Below are 14,809 nucleotides of genomic sequence, written 5' to 3'. Positions count from 1 at the left end.
ATACAACAAAATTCCATTTTTTAATATAAATAATTACTCATTGGCACACATACGTGTGTAAAACAAGACTAGAAGTATGTACACCAAAACGTTTGCAGGGCTTATTTTTGGGTAGTAGGAAGATGAGTTTTCTTTTCTTTTTAGAGACAGGGTCTCGCTTTGTTGCCCAGGCTGAAGTGCAGTGGCCTGATCATAGCTCACTGCAGCCTCAAACTCCCGAGCTCAAGTGATCCTCCCACCTCAGGCTCCTGAGTAGCTGAGTATTTTTTAAAAAAAATTTTTAGAGATGGGTCTTGCCCAGGCTGGTCCCAAACTCCTGGCTACTACCCCGCAGTGAATATACACTGTGTTTAAACAAGAATACAAGGATGATGCCGTGTAGGGAAGTGTCCCTCCTTAGCTTCTGATGGACCTGCCTAGTGTTAGCCAACACAGGCGCCCTCTCAGGGATGTGGTGACAGCTTCGAGCTGGGACAGTGGGATGTACCTCTCAGGCTGGGTGAGACGCTGGAACTCACTGATCCAAGCCTTTCGGGTTGAAGGAGAAACCTGTTTCAGGGTGGAGAGATGACAGAGCTTGTCCCCTTGGGGATAGCTCTATGGGAGGGAGGCCAGCAGAACCTGCTCCCGGCCACCAGCAAGCTCCTGCGGAAGGGCCTCCACGGGCACTTTCTACTGTCCATTCCTCGCCTGCCTCGGGCTGCGGCTCCAGGTCATCCCCCCCATGTTCCCCTTGTGCCTTTGTGCCCTTGTGTGGGGGAGCCTTTAAGTCTCCTGTTTTGTGTGTGTGCAGGTGGGGTGAGGTAGGGGATTATCTTTCAGTTCTTAAACTGATGTTTCAATTCTTTTCTTCTTCTCTCCTCTCAGTTATTGCTTTTCCTTCCCTTTTTCCTGCTTCTCCTTCCCCAGTCCAAAATAACGATTATTAGTAATCATATTTATTATGCTTATGTAATAATCATAATTAGTATTACTACTATTTTCTAGTGTGGTCCTCCCTCGGCAGCTGCAGAGTTTTCCAGAAACACAGGAGGCGAGGCAGAGTATAAAGTCCGTGGTAAGACAATCAGCATCTGTCTTGCCAGGAGAACAAATATACATGGCATTAACTTGAGCCAGGGGACTCCCGATGATGGTAAAATATTCTGAAATAAGATTCCAAGGTAGTGTAATAATAAGGCCACAGTTCTAGATCATAACACAGTGTGAATCATGAGTAAGTCCAGAGTGACTCGTGTAGAAGAAAGTCCTAGAGGGAGGCTGGAATTCGCCAGTGTTACCCTCTGGGGTAGAACAAGCACATCGCCACCATGAATCGCTGGGTGACAGCGGTGGCTCAGAGGACCCTGGAGCACAGCCACTGCAAGAGGGATGTGGGGGATCATCTAGGCTCCAAACAAGTTTCTTGAATCTGCGGTCCACAGGTCAAACTAGGGGTGTTTGGGAGGGTTGGAGAGGTAGGTGGTCAGCAATCTTCCTGCCATGCCCACCGACCCTCCCTTGCTGGGAGGCAAGTTGTACCCACAGTCAAAATGAGGCCTCAGAGTGTTATCAAGATGCCAATTATTTTGATTTTTATCACTAAACCTATGAAAGCACACAAAAGAATGGGTCTTCAGTGGCACAGAAGCTCACTCCAGTACTTCAGGAGACAGTTCTGGGAGAGCTAGGCATTAAGGACAGCAGGAAAATGCTAAGGGTGAGACAAGGAGAGAGGCCTTTCATTGTCCTGAGTGAGCAGCCACACCACCGGTCCTCAGGTGACCGCAGGGAATCCCCACCCTCCTCAAAATACTTCTGGGCCTTGGCCTGTCCTGGGGTGTGGCAGAAATCACCCAAGTGTCAGCATGGGCTTGGAGGACGCAGGGGGTGGGAGAGGACCTACTGGGCTGCGGGTTATGTGATCTTGACAGCTGGAAACAGGAGCAGAGAAGGCGGCAGCTTCTTAGAAAGACCAATGGACCAGAAACAAGGCTGCAGGCTGGGGCCTGCTGTCTGTAGAGACCCCAGCTTTGGAGGACATAACAGGAGCTGACCGGGGACAGAGTTGGAAGGTAAGAAGTCACTCAGAGCTGATGGAGACTGTAGGATCAGAGGAGTGAGCTTCTTGAAAATGTCTGAGAGTGGGAGGCCAGTAGGAATACCTGTCCTTGGGGTAAGAACCAGAGAAGACCGAGAACGAGAGAACAAGAAGCCCCAGAGAATGGAGACCTGGCGAGGGGGTCCAGGGGACCTTGGGCACCCGCTGATGCCTAGTGTGTGGAGGCTACTTCAAGCAGTTTCATCCAAACTCCAAAGACCCAGCAAGGACGTGCCCAGAGGGAAGGTAGTACCTGGTAATTGCCTGCCCACATTGAAGGCAGTAAGAACCCCGTGCTCCCAGGTAAGGTCCACTCCCCAGCAGTCCCCACACGTCAGTACTGCACTGGCAGAGATGTCCTGGAAGAGGCGCCGCAGAGCCCAGAAAGGCAAAGGCAAAGGCACTAAGAGGAGGGCTACCTGGGGTGGGGTGGGGGCAACAGAATGTCTACCAGTGAGAGAGACCAGAGGGGAAGCAGGGACAGGCTGAACACTCATGACAAGGTGCACATAAGAGCTGCCAGCCCCTGTGACTCTGGTGAGTCTGGGTAGTTAGCCCCTGTCATCACCCTTTTCCTAGTGTCTTCCCTCCAACCCCCGCCCCCCAACCCAGTGTCCCGAGGGAAAGGCCTAGCCATGGAAGAATGTCTTTCGCATTGCTCTTAACTCTCCCAGTCCTTATAGTTTGAAACCTAGCTGGGAAGTAGAAAATCTTTGTCCCCAGCGAGAGGAGATGACAGGAGAGTGAAGACCCTTGCTCTTCTTGCCCCTGATGTTAATGAATTAGGAAGAGGGGCTAGGCCAGGAGGGCTGGGGTCCGTGTTCTGACCGCCTCTCCATTCCTTTCTCCCCATTTTGATTCTAACTCTTTTCCCATCTCTCAAAATTCCTAGACGTGGGGATCCACAGTACATTTTTGTCTAAATCTTCCAGGTTGAGTTCTTTTGGGATCTCCTCTCCCCAGAATTCAGAGAGCTACTAGATTAATGACCTCCATTGCCCGTAAAATCCCCCAAGAGCAGCGAGTAGCTTCCAGTGTGGACAGGTGACGTGGCTGTCACAGGAGAGTCTAGAGCGGGCACTCCTAGGATGAATCCTTTGTCTACTCACCAAACCAAGCCCTGGAATTCTTCCAGGTGGCCTGTGGATCACACAGGCATGGTGGTGTTGGGAGTTGTGGATATCACTGATGTCAGTTTCTCCTCTCCCTCTGGGTACCTGGAAATGGGAACTCCTTGGCTCCCTTGTGACTGGGTGGGGCCACAGGACTAGTTCTAATCAATAAGCAGAAAGAATGTGACTTCCTGGCTGGAGCATTGAATAGCCTGTGTGAGATTCTCTAGAATTTTCTTCCTCCTACATACATGATGGTGGCCATATTATGGGGTTGGTGTCACCTTCAGCCAAGGTCCCTGAGTGATTCCGAAGGACAGAGGCCCTGCCAACTTTGGACTTGTAGCGTGAACATGAAATAAAACATCCTTGTGTTAAGCCACTATGAAGTTAGGTCTGCTTATTACTGCAGCAGAACCCACTGTATCCTGACTGATAAGGAGATGTGAGAGGGAAAGAAACCAGGCTTTCTCCTTTGACATGTATATTTAAAAAGAAACGGCATTAGGGGACATTTCCCATATCATCACTGATTGTGGTTGTTAGAGAACTATCCAGATGGAGGAGAAGAAACAGAAATGTGCGATCTGTATAAAAGGAATGCAAATGATATAATCATTTGTGCGATGTGCTCCTCACAAGTGCCTAAAGACCACATGGCTAGAACAATTCTGTGTCGTTTCATTAGGTAAATTGCCTGTAGCAGGTGGAGTTCCTTGAGAAGCAGGCCGTGAAATAGAGATCAGTGTACAACAGGCTGGTTAGGGAGCACCCTTGGATTAATGCCATGGAAGGGAAGAGATGGGAGGAGGCAGAGTGGGCAGAGGGAATAGTCCGACCTCCACGCCTTTTCCATGGGAGCCTCAGCCAGCCCTGTGGGGAGTCAGTACTGAACTGAAGATAGGGTGGGAACAGGTGGAAGGTAGTTTGGGGGACCCTACAGAGCTGTCCTGAGTTGTGGCAAGAGGACGGGATCTTTATGCCCCTGTATAGACCCATCATTGGATGTGGCACCCCAGGTTGGGGAGGGAGTGGACCTGGTGGCTTTTGGCCTGGTGGCTCTCTTTGGTTGAAGCAAGCCCCAAAGGAGACAAGGGTGTTCAGCTCTGGCACTGGGGGCGCTCTCAGGATGAACGTTTAAACTCAGTAGGACGGCCTACGGCAGCCATTGGATCCTCCTCAGGGGTAAACTTTCTCTTTGGAGAAGCAAAATAACCAAGAACGAGAATTTATCCTGGGGACTTAGCTATATCACTGACAACTCAAGCTGTCCCCAGGAAGCTTTCTGAGTGGGCCAGAGTCTGGGATTCAACTCAAACACATACACTGGACAAAGTGGCATACTTCCTTTCCAGTCAAAGAACTTAGTGAATTACATACTTGGAAGTTTCACTACTGAGATGATGCAAATCAAACTGACTAGAAGGCACAGACCCCACGGCTGAGCTTGCCAGGGCCTGACTTGCTTTAACTCAGTGGGTGATCTCTACTGAAAAAGATCAAAAGGACCTACAGGCCCTGTCCTCACTTTCTAGGAGAATTAACCAGTCCACTGATGAGATACACACAAACAAATGCTCCTCAGGCAATTCTGAAAATCTTTCTTTAGGAAGGTGTATTGCTACAGAAATAGATGTGGATATTTCAAACCCACACTAAAGAGGTATTTATTAGGGCTCCTCATATGTATATATACACACACACATGCACACATATATATACATTATATATACATATATTTTAAGTTTTTTAAGTGCCTGAGTGTGTCATTTAAAATTAATGGTATCTGGTTCCTTTGGCTTGGTAGCCACACAAAATCTGACAGTGGCTGGGGTAGGTAAGCAGAAGAGCAGGCCTTGAGCAGCTAGCTCCTAATTCTCCTAGAAGTTTCTAGTGATGAAAAATATCATTCAGGGAGGCAGAAGTCCTGGGTTTAGACTCAGCTCTGTCTCATGTAGCTGTGTGATTTTAGACAAGATGCTGAACCTCTCTGAGCCTTAGTTTTCTTCTTGCAAAAAAGCAGATAGAGTGACTGTGTGTGTGTGTGTTGTGTCTGTGGCATTAAGCATACTTATGTGCCTTCCAGAATTATTAATACAAATGCTATGATTATATTAAAATTGATCAAGGTTAGTAAAATTATTGATTTTCTCCTGCTAGTAACCACAGGGTTGGAAAACAGTGAAGTTCACAACCTACCTTGCTTTGGGGCATAGGAACATTGGCAGTGACTTTCTAGGCTGACAGATTTGCATTACACTGAACTTCTTCCATACGGGAATCAGGAGATGGGGGAAGACCACTCCCTGGCCCAGTGCCACCCCTCTCAGGGGCTGTGCTCTGCCAGAGATCTCCCTGGACCTTAAGGAGCCAGAGGAGTAGCTGAAGCTGCAAGGCATGGACCCAGCCTCTCCTTCAGACAGACTCCTCTGGAAAAAAAATCGTCCTATTTCTTTGATAAAATAGAGTCATCTCCACATAAAAGGAGGCCACATACATTTGAAGGTTTTCTTCCACTAACGCATAGCTGTTCTCCCTCAAACTTGAAATGTGTCAGAATCCCTTGGAGGGCTTGTTAAAATACAGATTGCTGGGCCTTATCCCAGAGTTTCTGATTCAGTAGGCCGTAGGTAGAGCTCAGTTTTGCACTCTAACAAGTTCCCAGATGCTGCTGATGTTACTGGCCCAGGGACCACACTTTGAGAACTATAGCTCTAGAAAAATCTTAAGTATTCATGAAAAAAATCGTTGTCATATTGTCTCTTTAAGAACTTTTCATTTACTCTTCTGAAACCCAGACACCATGATAACATGAAAACCAAGGAGTATAAACCAAGGAGTATAGAAAGTCTTGTGATCATTAACTACTTATTCCCCAAGAGTTCACCTGCTTAAAAATTCTTAATACCAAAATAATGTATCAGGTTTTAAAACCAGCTTTTGTGAAGTGCTCATCTGCTAAAGCTCACACATACGAAAATGAAATCTACATGCCTTTTAAAATGAGTCATTTTTGTGAAAGACACCCAGCTCAGAGAATTATTGGTTTTACCATTTTGATGCTTCAGTGAATGTTTTTCAGAGGCTGGGACAGTGAGTAAAAAGACAAATCAGGTAAAACCGTGCTTGCCACCATGACAGCTGGGGAAGGGTGGGTGAGTGGGGAGGGGGACAGTGTGGCAACAGGCAGAACAATGGCCAGGAGGACAACTGACTCGCTCTCACCTTCTACCTCTCCAGCCAGATAAGGCAGATAGAATTCACCCTTCTCTAACTTGTTGGAGATTCCCACTTTCACGTTTTAGGGTAATATCTCGCAATTCTTGGATTCCTTTTTCTAAATCAAATAAAGAAAAAGCTACATACGCATCGCTGGAGGAAAATGTCTGTATTAAAAGCCAAAAAACCACATAAATACAAGAAGAAACGCCCACCAGGCCACGTCACTGGATAGATCGACTTGGAAAAGGTTCATAAAGTTCATTTTCAGCAGTAACAATATATCGGTGTTAAATCCTTCCCCTGCCCTCCCCCCCTTTTAAAATAAATTAAAAAACAACAAACTTCAAATACAACTATGTTTGGATACAAAGAGCTTTTCTTACTACAGCAATAGCAATTTAATCTTTTTGTTTTGTATTTTTTTTACTAAAACTTTCATTTAAAACAGTTATTAAATATATAAAACAAATACACAGGATTTGGTCATTTTCTGCCATAAATGGAGGGCACGTGGGTGCGGGGAGGAAGGGGGGTAGGGGGTGCAATAGAGGGGAAAGGGCCCCATTTCCCTCTTTCCGTCTTTCGAGCTGCGATCCCACCCTTCGGTCCAAGGGCTCGCATCTGCTTTTCGGAACTGGAAGCGCAGCACAAACCATGCTTTTCAAACACGGCGGGGCCTCTCGGCGGCCCCATCCCGGGAAGGAGAACTAACGATACTACAGCACGAAGCACACCGGCCGGGTCTCCCGGCGGGAAAGGCACCCGCGAGCGCGGACTTAGGACGGACGCACGGAGGAGCGGAGCGGGTCACTTGGTCGCCACCCCCGAGGTGACGGCCGCGGCGGCAGCGGCGGCGGCGGCGGCAGCGGCGGCCGCGGTGGTCCCTGCCGGCACTGCGGCGGGGGTGGCCGCGGTGGCGCTGGCGGTGGTCCGGCGCTGCTCCATGCCGTTGGGCAAGAAGCCGGCGATAATGGGCACCGGCCAGATGAGGGCGGCCACGCTCCACACGACGATGACCAGGGTCATGAAGCAGGCCACCAGCGTGGACTCGATGGGCTTGCGGTTCAGCCGCCAGCCCGGCTCGCCCTGCAGCTCCTCCAGGCTGAAGTCTAGGCAGCAGAAATGCAGCGGCTCTCCCTGCAGCCACAGCGGCCCGGGCGGCTCGGCGGCGGGGTAGGCGGGCAGCGCGGTGGGCGCCCCGGCGGTGGCGGGGGCGGCGGGCCGGAGGCGGCCGGGGCGGCGGCCGCGCACCCAGCCGCAGCCCACGCAGAGGCGCAGGTCCTGCTGCGCGCCGCCCGCCGCCAGCCCCAGGTGCTCGATGAGCAGCGGCGGCCCGACGCGGTGGAAGGCGGCGGCGAAGAAGGCGCGGCCGTGCGCATTGGTGGAGAAGAGCAGCAGGTCGCACTGGAAGCCCCGCGGGCGGCCCCAGCGCACGAGCAGCGAGCTCAGCATCTGCCGCTGCACGCTGATGTTGCACGGCGCCGCCGGCGCCTCCTCCGGGCCCGGGCGCTCGGGAGACCCGGGCGCCGCCGAGGCCAGCACCCGCGGGGCGGTCGGCTCGCCCGCGGACGACGCGTTGACTGAAGCGTTGTGGGGCGTCCCGAGGAGGCCCGGCGCGTCCGCGGCCCCGCCGCGGGCGGGCGGCAGCGGGCAGGCGGCGGCCAGCAGCGCGGCGAGCAGGGGCAGCATGGCCTGCGGCGGGCGCCTACGCGCGCGGGGCCGGCGGCGGCTGCATGGCGAGCGGGCGAGGGCCGGTGGGCGGACGGTGGGACCGCGGGAGCCGGTGGCTGGGCGGAGTGCGGGCGCGCCGGGCGCTGCCAGCCCGCGGGGGCGGCGCGGAGGCGGTGGCGGCGGCTCGCTCGGCGCGGGAATGCCTCCAGACCCGGCTGCGTCTGGGGTTCCCCACCGCCCCCGGCGCCGGAGCCTCGGACGGCCGGGCTGCTCTGCGGGGCCGGGCGCCTGCCCGGAGCAGGATTCCCCGGCTTGGCTCCGCCTCCCGCGCGCCCCGCCCCGGCCCGCCCTCCGCTCGCCGGGCGCGGGGACTCGGGGGAGGCGGAGTCCCACGCGAGGGCGGGGGGGCTGGAGGGCTGCGGGACTAGGCGCGTGGGTGGGACTGAGGCGCGAGCGTGGGCCGGCCGCGCGGAGGGAGGATCGCTGGGCCCGGCAAGTGCGGGCGGGCGGGGGAAGCCAGCGGACGCGCCCTGGGCCGGGGCGCTCCGCGGAAATTGCGTCTTCCGAGGGAGGCTCGAGGGCTCCGACACCATCTCTTTGTCACGCTTGAGGGCAGCCTGCACAGTCTCGCCTTAGTGCTCACCTGGACCCCCTCCCGCCACCCCGTCTTGCGGAAGGGGAAACGGAAGCCGGGGGTGTGGGAAGACCCCCTACCCCAGCCCCCCCACGAGCCAGAAACAACTCCGCTCCACTAGCTCTTTCTGCCTTTCTACAGTGTCTCTTAAAACCTTCAATCTGGAGAGTTCGGCTGGTTTTTAATGCATCTGCAACATAATGGTCCCGCTTGGGATCTCCTTGCAGCAAGCGAGCCCTGAGGAAAACACCGGGAACTCTACGGGGTTCGGGTGGACAGTGGCTGGTGGGAAGGGGAGCCCTGCGTCTCTGCTGCCCAGAGGTCCGGGTTGGCGGTTCACTCACAGGAAACCTCTCCCCGTGTGCAGGGAGGACACAGGTCCCGACTGATGGAGGGAGCACGTACTTATGAAAGGTTTGTATGGTGGAATCCGTGTCGAGGGCCAGTTTATACCCGTTGGGATATTATGTGGAGGGAGGGCTGCCAAGATAAGGCGTCGAGAGATCAGATTTATATTGAAAAGCACTTTCCTAGTAATTTGACCTCTCACACGTGGAAACAAAAATCGCCGACCTCTGTCTTGGGGAATGACTCTGTGGTTGGAAGCCGCTGTGCTCTGAGAACACCGCATATTCCTGAGACCGAGAGGGAAAGGGTGAAGGGAGAGGAAACAGGCCTCAACAAAATGGCCCTCCCTGTAAACCAGCTCAGCTAAATGACAGGTCTGCAAAGGACAGAACTACATTGCTAAGCGTCTTGGCTGATTACATTTCTGGAAGCTTTCATTCATTGTTTTCTGACAATGAGTGAAACTGGGCTGCGGAAATTTTAAAAACAACCTCAAAATATAGGTCCCCAAATTACCCGTTGCCAGCTAGGTAAGCCATTATTCTGACTTGGCCTTGGTTCCCCCTTCTGAATGGGTGGGTGGTACCTGCCTTGCAGGGGTGCTGTGATAATAAGTGCTCCCAAGCCAGTGTCTGTCCGTCTGTCCTCAGAGGTGCTCATGTGCTGGCTGCTGTGATGTAGCAGTCCAGCCCACATTGGCTGTCTGGAATGGTCCTTGGTTTCCACAGAAAGGGTTAATTTCCCCAAGAGGATGAGACTCCTCTTTTGTTTAGGCCTTCATCACTTTTGTGCTTGGAAGTGGTACTGCCAGAGAGGACAATGTGAATTTTCATGCTTTTATTAAAAATTACTTCTCCTTTCAGCCTTGCATCTCAGGAACAGAATCTGCTGTCTGATGTAGCAGAACTGTTTTCATCTGAGCCACGTGGCTGGCGGCCACCAAAGAGCAGGGACGTCAGGTGATCCTGAGGGCTGAGGAAGGCCTAGTCTTCAGGGGTACATTTTGAGTCAGGCTGCTGTCCGTAACAGCAGATGACATTCTCTGGGGTTTCACAGAGACAGGGGCTTCCTGAGCTCTCCTAGCGCAGCAGAGAAGGCAGCAGCAAAGGGAGAAGACATCTAGTTGGGGAGCCATGCAGTTCCCTGCAAAGTTGCACCATTGTAGCCCCGTGTCCTAGCAACCTGCATTCTGCCCACTTTTCCACCACCTCACCCTCATTCAGAGTGTAGCTGTCATTCAGGTAATAACACAGCTTCTAGTTTCTAGATTGATTTGCTGTCTTTTTGGACAACTGGAATTTGAGAACAGGAGGTAATATCGTAAGTCAGTTATTTTCTATCTTGTTTACTACTTTTACCAGCAAGGGGGTGGAGGCTCAGTAAATACTTGTCGATAGAACAAATTTGCTAATTTGTTAACAGTTCCGACCAGCTACCAATTGCTTAGTACTTCCCACGTGCCAGGTGTTCGATACACATATCTCTCTAATCACAGCTATCCTATGGGTGTGAGACCTGTTTTACCATGAGAAAACTGAGGCTCAGAGAAAGTAAATAACCTACATGGGGTCCCACAGCAGTCAGTGGCAAAGCCAAAATGTCAGTATAGATTCCCTTGACTCAAAAGTTTGTGCTTTTTAAAGAACTAGAGTCATCTCTTCTCATGGAGGTTGGGGGCCAAAGTCTGTGCATGAGTTAAAGGAGTATATGATGCAATTCTATTTTATTTTGAAAAAATTAACTCTCGGTTGAGTTTCTTTTTAAAGCTATATGTATTACAAATATATTATAACAGCCTTATGCAAAGGCTGAAAAATAGAAGAGAAAACAATTCTAGTCCCAGCTACCTGATATCTTTACTTTTCTGCCTCTGCATCATCATTATTCTTTTCTGCATTTTTTATATTCTCTAAATTGTGCAAATATTAATTCTGGAAAGGAAGAAAGGGAGGAAGGAAGGAGAAAGAAAGAAAAGAAAGAAAGAGAAAGAAAGAAAGGAAACAAATTGTAAGCCCCACCACCTTTCCCGACCATTACCACTTTGTGCTCTTCCCTTCTGCTCAGCAGGGGCCTGGCAGGGCAGCCAGAGGAAGGGGCGCTCAACACGCAGTTGTTGACTGAGTGAGTCTGTCTGTCGCTGGTTGGGAACTCTGCTTGAGCTATAGGCTGGGACTGTTCATAAGCTGTGGTTCCTGGCCACCTCTCTGATCCATCTCCTACCACCTTCCCTTCCCTTCACCTGCTCTGTTCCAGGCATACTGGTCCTTGTGCTCCATGAACACACTGAGCAAACTCCCAACTGAAGGCCTTTGCCCATGCTGTTTCCTGTGCCTGGGCCACTGTTCTTTTAATTATCTGTCTCGCTTGTTCCCTCACTTCCTTTAGGTCTCTGCCTTATGTCAGCTCCTCAGAGAGGCCTTTTGTGACCACTGTCTATAAACAGCACCCATTCCCACCATCCCCATCACTCTCCCTCCTCACGCGTTGATCCACTTCTCCCTGGTACTCATCGTCCACTGACATACTGTATATTTTCCTTCTTTGTTTAATGTCTCTTCCTTTATTTGAATATCTGCTCCCTCAAGGCAGGACTTTATCTGTTTTGTTAAGTGGAGCAGTACATGGTACACAGTAGGGGTTTTGAAGAATAGTTGAGGAATGAGTGAGTGAATGCAATAGACTGGGTCAACCCAGCAGGCAGGATGTGGCAGTGGCTTAGGGAGTGGAGGACAGAGCCACCCAGAAATTCCTTGTGTCTGGTTTAGGGAAGAAAGACAAATGAGACCCCTTCCATTTCCCCTGTGATTTTTATAAAAAGAATGGAAGACTTTGATAAATCTCTGTTTTGGCCATAAAACAGGGACAATAAATTTTTCTACATGGACTATATTGTTAAAAAGCAATAATTAAGGACTTCAAAGAAAATAATTAATAATTATGCACAATAACTTCATCCTCTTTATTTCCTGTGTCCCTCTCCAGTATTAGCTGATTTTTCTTTATACTGCCTGTTGAAGTAGTAACTTCAGAAAAATGATCTCTCTGGGTTATTTGAATTCCTTTCATCCAGCGACCGCAGAGTGTGGCAGGTACGGTAATTCGTTAGTTCTCTCCTGTTATGTGGGTGGAATTAAGATATTGCCATGCGTCGTAGACTGAGAAACAAGCCACACGAGAATCACAGAAATAGGACAGAAAAAAGAAGGGGTTAGAAAGCAATGGCTCAGTGTCTAAGTCACTGGTGGAGGTTGTGGTATTTATGTTGCGTGTGTATTTGGGGGAAGACTGGGAAATGGGAAAGAATGTTTTTCATGCCTGTCTTCCTGAGAAATCCCATTTCTCAGATGGGGAGCTCAAGGACTGGTTGCAGGAGCAGCTGAAGATCTGGACGCCTGCCAGAGGGCAGTGGAGTGGAGGTCTGGAAGCCCGTAGTATTTGGCTGATGTAGACCCTGATAACTTCTGCTCTCTGCTTCCATGCAGTGTAGTGAACCCCCAGAGTGTCTCTGCCCGATTTCCAGGGTGTGGACATTTATCCTTCCTGACCACCACAGGCAGAAGGGAGATTTGCCTCTGCAGAATTCTGGCAGCAATTACAGCCTGCACGATCCATTTGGTAATTAATCATTGGCCACCTTGGGACAAGGTACTGTTGCCAGCTTACATTGTAATTTAGACTTAATTCTGCCTGGCATGTTAAACGTTGCATGTGGATACCCTGTGTACACAGTGGACAGGGGCCGCTGCTTGTTATTTCTTTTCTATAGTCATCTTGGGCATCTGGTAAGATTTCAGCAAAGACTTTTCGAGGAAATAAGAAGCCTCCGCTATTCCAGAGAAATGTAGAGTGTCTAAGAGAGAACCAGAAGGCAGAAAATGGTGCCCATGTGGTACATGTGGGAAAGAGCTTGAAGGGGAGAGAAATGCCTGCTGAGTGAGTACCTCTTCTAGGTTCAACCTGGCATTGGTACATTTACCAGATGATAGCTGTCCCTTAACTGACACTATATGCCAGGCTTTGTGCCAAGCACTTGAAATGCATTGTCACCACAGTTCCATGAGGAAGAGATTACTGTGGCCATTTTATAAATGAGGTAAACTGAGGCACAGAGGGATTTAAGTTGCTTGTACAGTCATGCAGTGGTGGAACCAAGATTCCAGCCTTGTCTGACAACCCGGTTCTTAATTGCAGCCCTGCTAAATAGCCTCCACCATCACTAACAACCCTGTGAGTAAGTGCTGATCTTCCCATTTTACTGATGAGGAAACAGGTGTAGGATGGCTGGGCCTTGGGCAAGGGCCAGGTCATCAGCTCTTCAGCCTTCCAACTATCTACCCTGCACTCAGTTCCAACTCATAAATTCTGCCAATACTGAAATACTTATGGATGTCTTTCCAGTCTGATGCATGCTTATTGATGAAGCTCTGAATTGTGGTTTCCCTGCTAACAGGCATGTCTCCTCCATTGGCCTCTTCTCCAGGAGGGCCTGGGGTCTGTCCACTGCCCTGCCTTCAGGGTCGGCATGGCACCTGGTATGGAGTAGCTGTTCAGTTAGTGCCGGTAAAGAACCTGGGCTTCAGCCTGGTAGACATCCAGCCTGCAGCTGCTGATAAACGTGGGAGACTTTGGGCATGACATTGATGGATTTTTAAATAATGAATTTACAAATTACTTAGAGAGGTATTGAAGAAAGAGGGGGGAAAAGACCAGGGAAATTGACCAGCCCACATTGATAGGGACAGAAGAGTGGTTTCTGTGAAACAACTGCTGTTAAACACTTATTTCTAGGGTTAATGTCTGTTGGATGAACCTAATAGAATCTATTGCTTAAAATCTTTTTTTGTAATATGGTAACATGCATTTCTATAAAATTGTGTGCCACTTAGAATCATTTTGGGGGATAAGACAACTGTTAAAGCAAGTGGTATTTTGCGGTTCTTTTGGTTAACTTATAACAAATTAAGATGGCATTGAGCCTTTATAATTGTAAATTCTGAGGATTTCAATGTGGCAAACCTGGAAGACAGCTGGGTCATCAAAGCCAAGGCAACTGGAAGTTCCCTATCAGCCACTAACAAGCATCATAAAAATCTACTTCATGCTGCTTCTAAATAGCACCAACTCTCCCTTCAAATCAAATAATCCGCATTCCATTTATAGAAGAGGAGAAGAGATGGGGGAAGCCAAAGCCCATTTTGAGAGAGCCAGGAACGTTGGAACACATTTTTCAAGGCCTTTCATGCCTTCCAACTGCAGCCCTTCTCACTAGATCTACAGGCCACCGCACGCTTGCAGGACATCTGTAATTTGCCCAGGCCTGCTCAATCATGCAGATGTCCTGCCTGGCAGCCCCTTCATGTTCAGGTCACCTGTCGGTCTGTCCATTCTCTCTTTTTCTACTGAGGTCCTCAGATTTTGGAATTTGAGAGAGCTGGGACTGTGAGCACGGCCTTTGGAGCCTGGCAAACCTGGCTTGGATACACCACTTTATTTTGCTGTGTCTCAGTTTTCTTGTCTATGAAATGGGCCTAATAGCTGCGATGGTGTGAGGGTTAATTGAGATCATTGTTATAGAATGATCAGTTCAGTGCCTGCACAGGGTATGGATTCAGTGAGTGTTGCTGGCTGGCACTTTCAGTTCCAGAAAGTACTCTTTTTTGGAACACAGGCTTGTAGCTCCTCCTCTGTCTTTACACTGCTGTGGAAAGTGGTATATTTTCACCTGCAAGGATTTGTCACTGT

At 50.1% G+C, this 14,809-nt stretch overlaps 1 protein-coding gene across 1 annotated transcript; it reads right to left on the bottom strand.

Annotated features, from left to right (window-relative positions):
* Positions 1–6,564: 6,564 nt before the first annotated feature.
* TMEM158 (transmembrane protein 158) lies at positions 6,565–8,388 on the bottom strand. The gene has a single exon (XM_012648242.1). The coding sequence runs from the start codon at positions 8,101–8,103 to the stop codon at positions 7,222–7,224; it is 882 nt and encodes a 293-aa protein (XP_012503696.1). The 5' UTR covers positions 8,104–8,388; the 3' UTR covers positions 6,565–7,221.
* Between the last annotated feature and the right edge of the window lie 6,421 nt (positions 8,389–14,809).

The sequence above is a fragment of the Propithecus coquereli genome, unplaced genomic scaffold, assembly GCF_000956105.1.
Source record: "Propithecus coquereli isolate 6110/MARCELLA unplaced genomic scaffold, Pcoq_1.0 Scaffold1, whole genome shotgun sequence".
NCBI lineage: Eukaryota > Metazoa > Chordata > Mammalia > Primates > Indriidae > Propithecus > Propithecus coquereli.
This window is presented reverse-complemented; position numbering and strand designations above follow the sequence as displayed.

Bases quoted from the DNA above. Each gene is read 5' to 3' on its own strand.
- TMEM158 (XM_012648242.1), bottom strand. From the start codon at position 8,103: ATGCTGCCCCTGCTCGCCGCGCTGCTGGCCGCCGCCTGCCCGCTGCCG.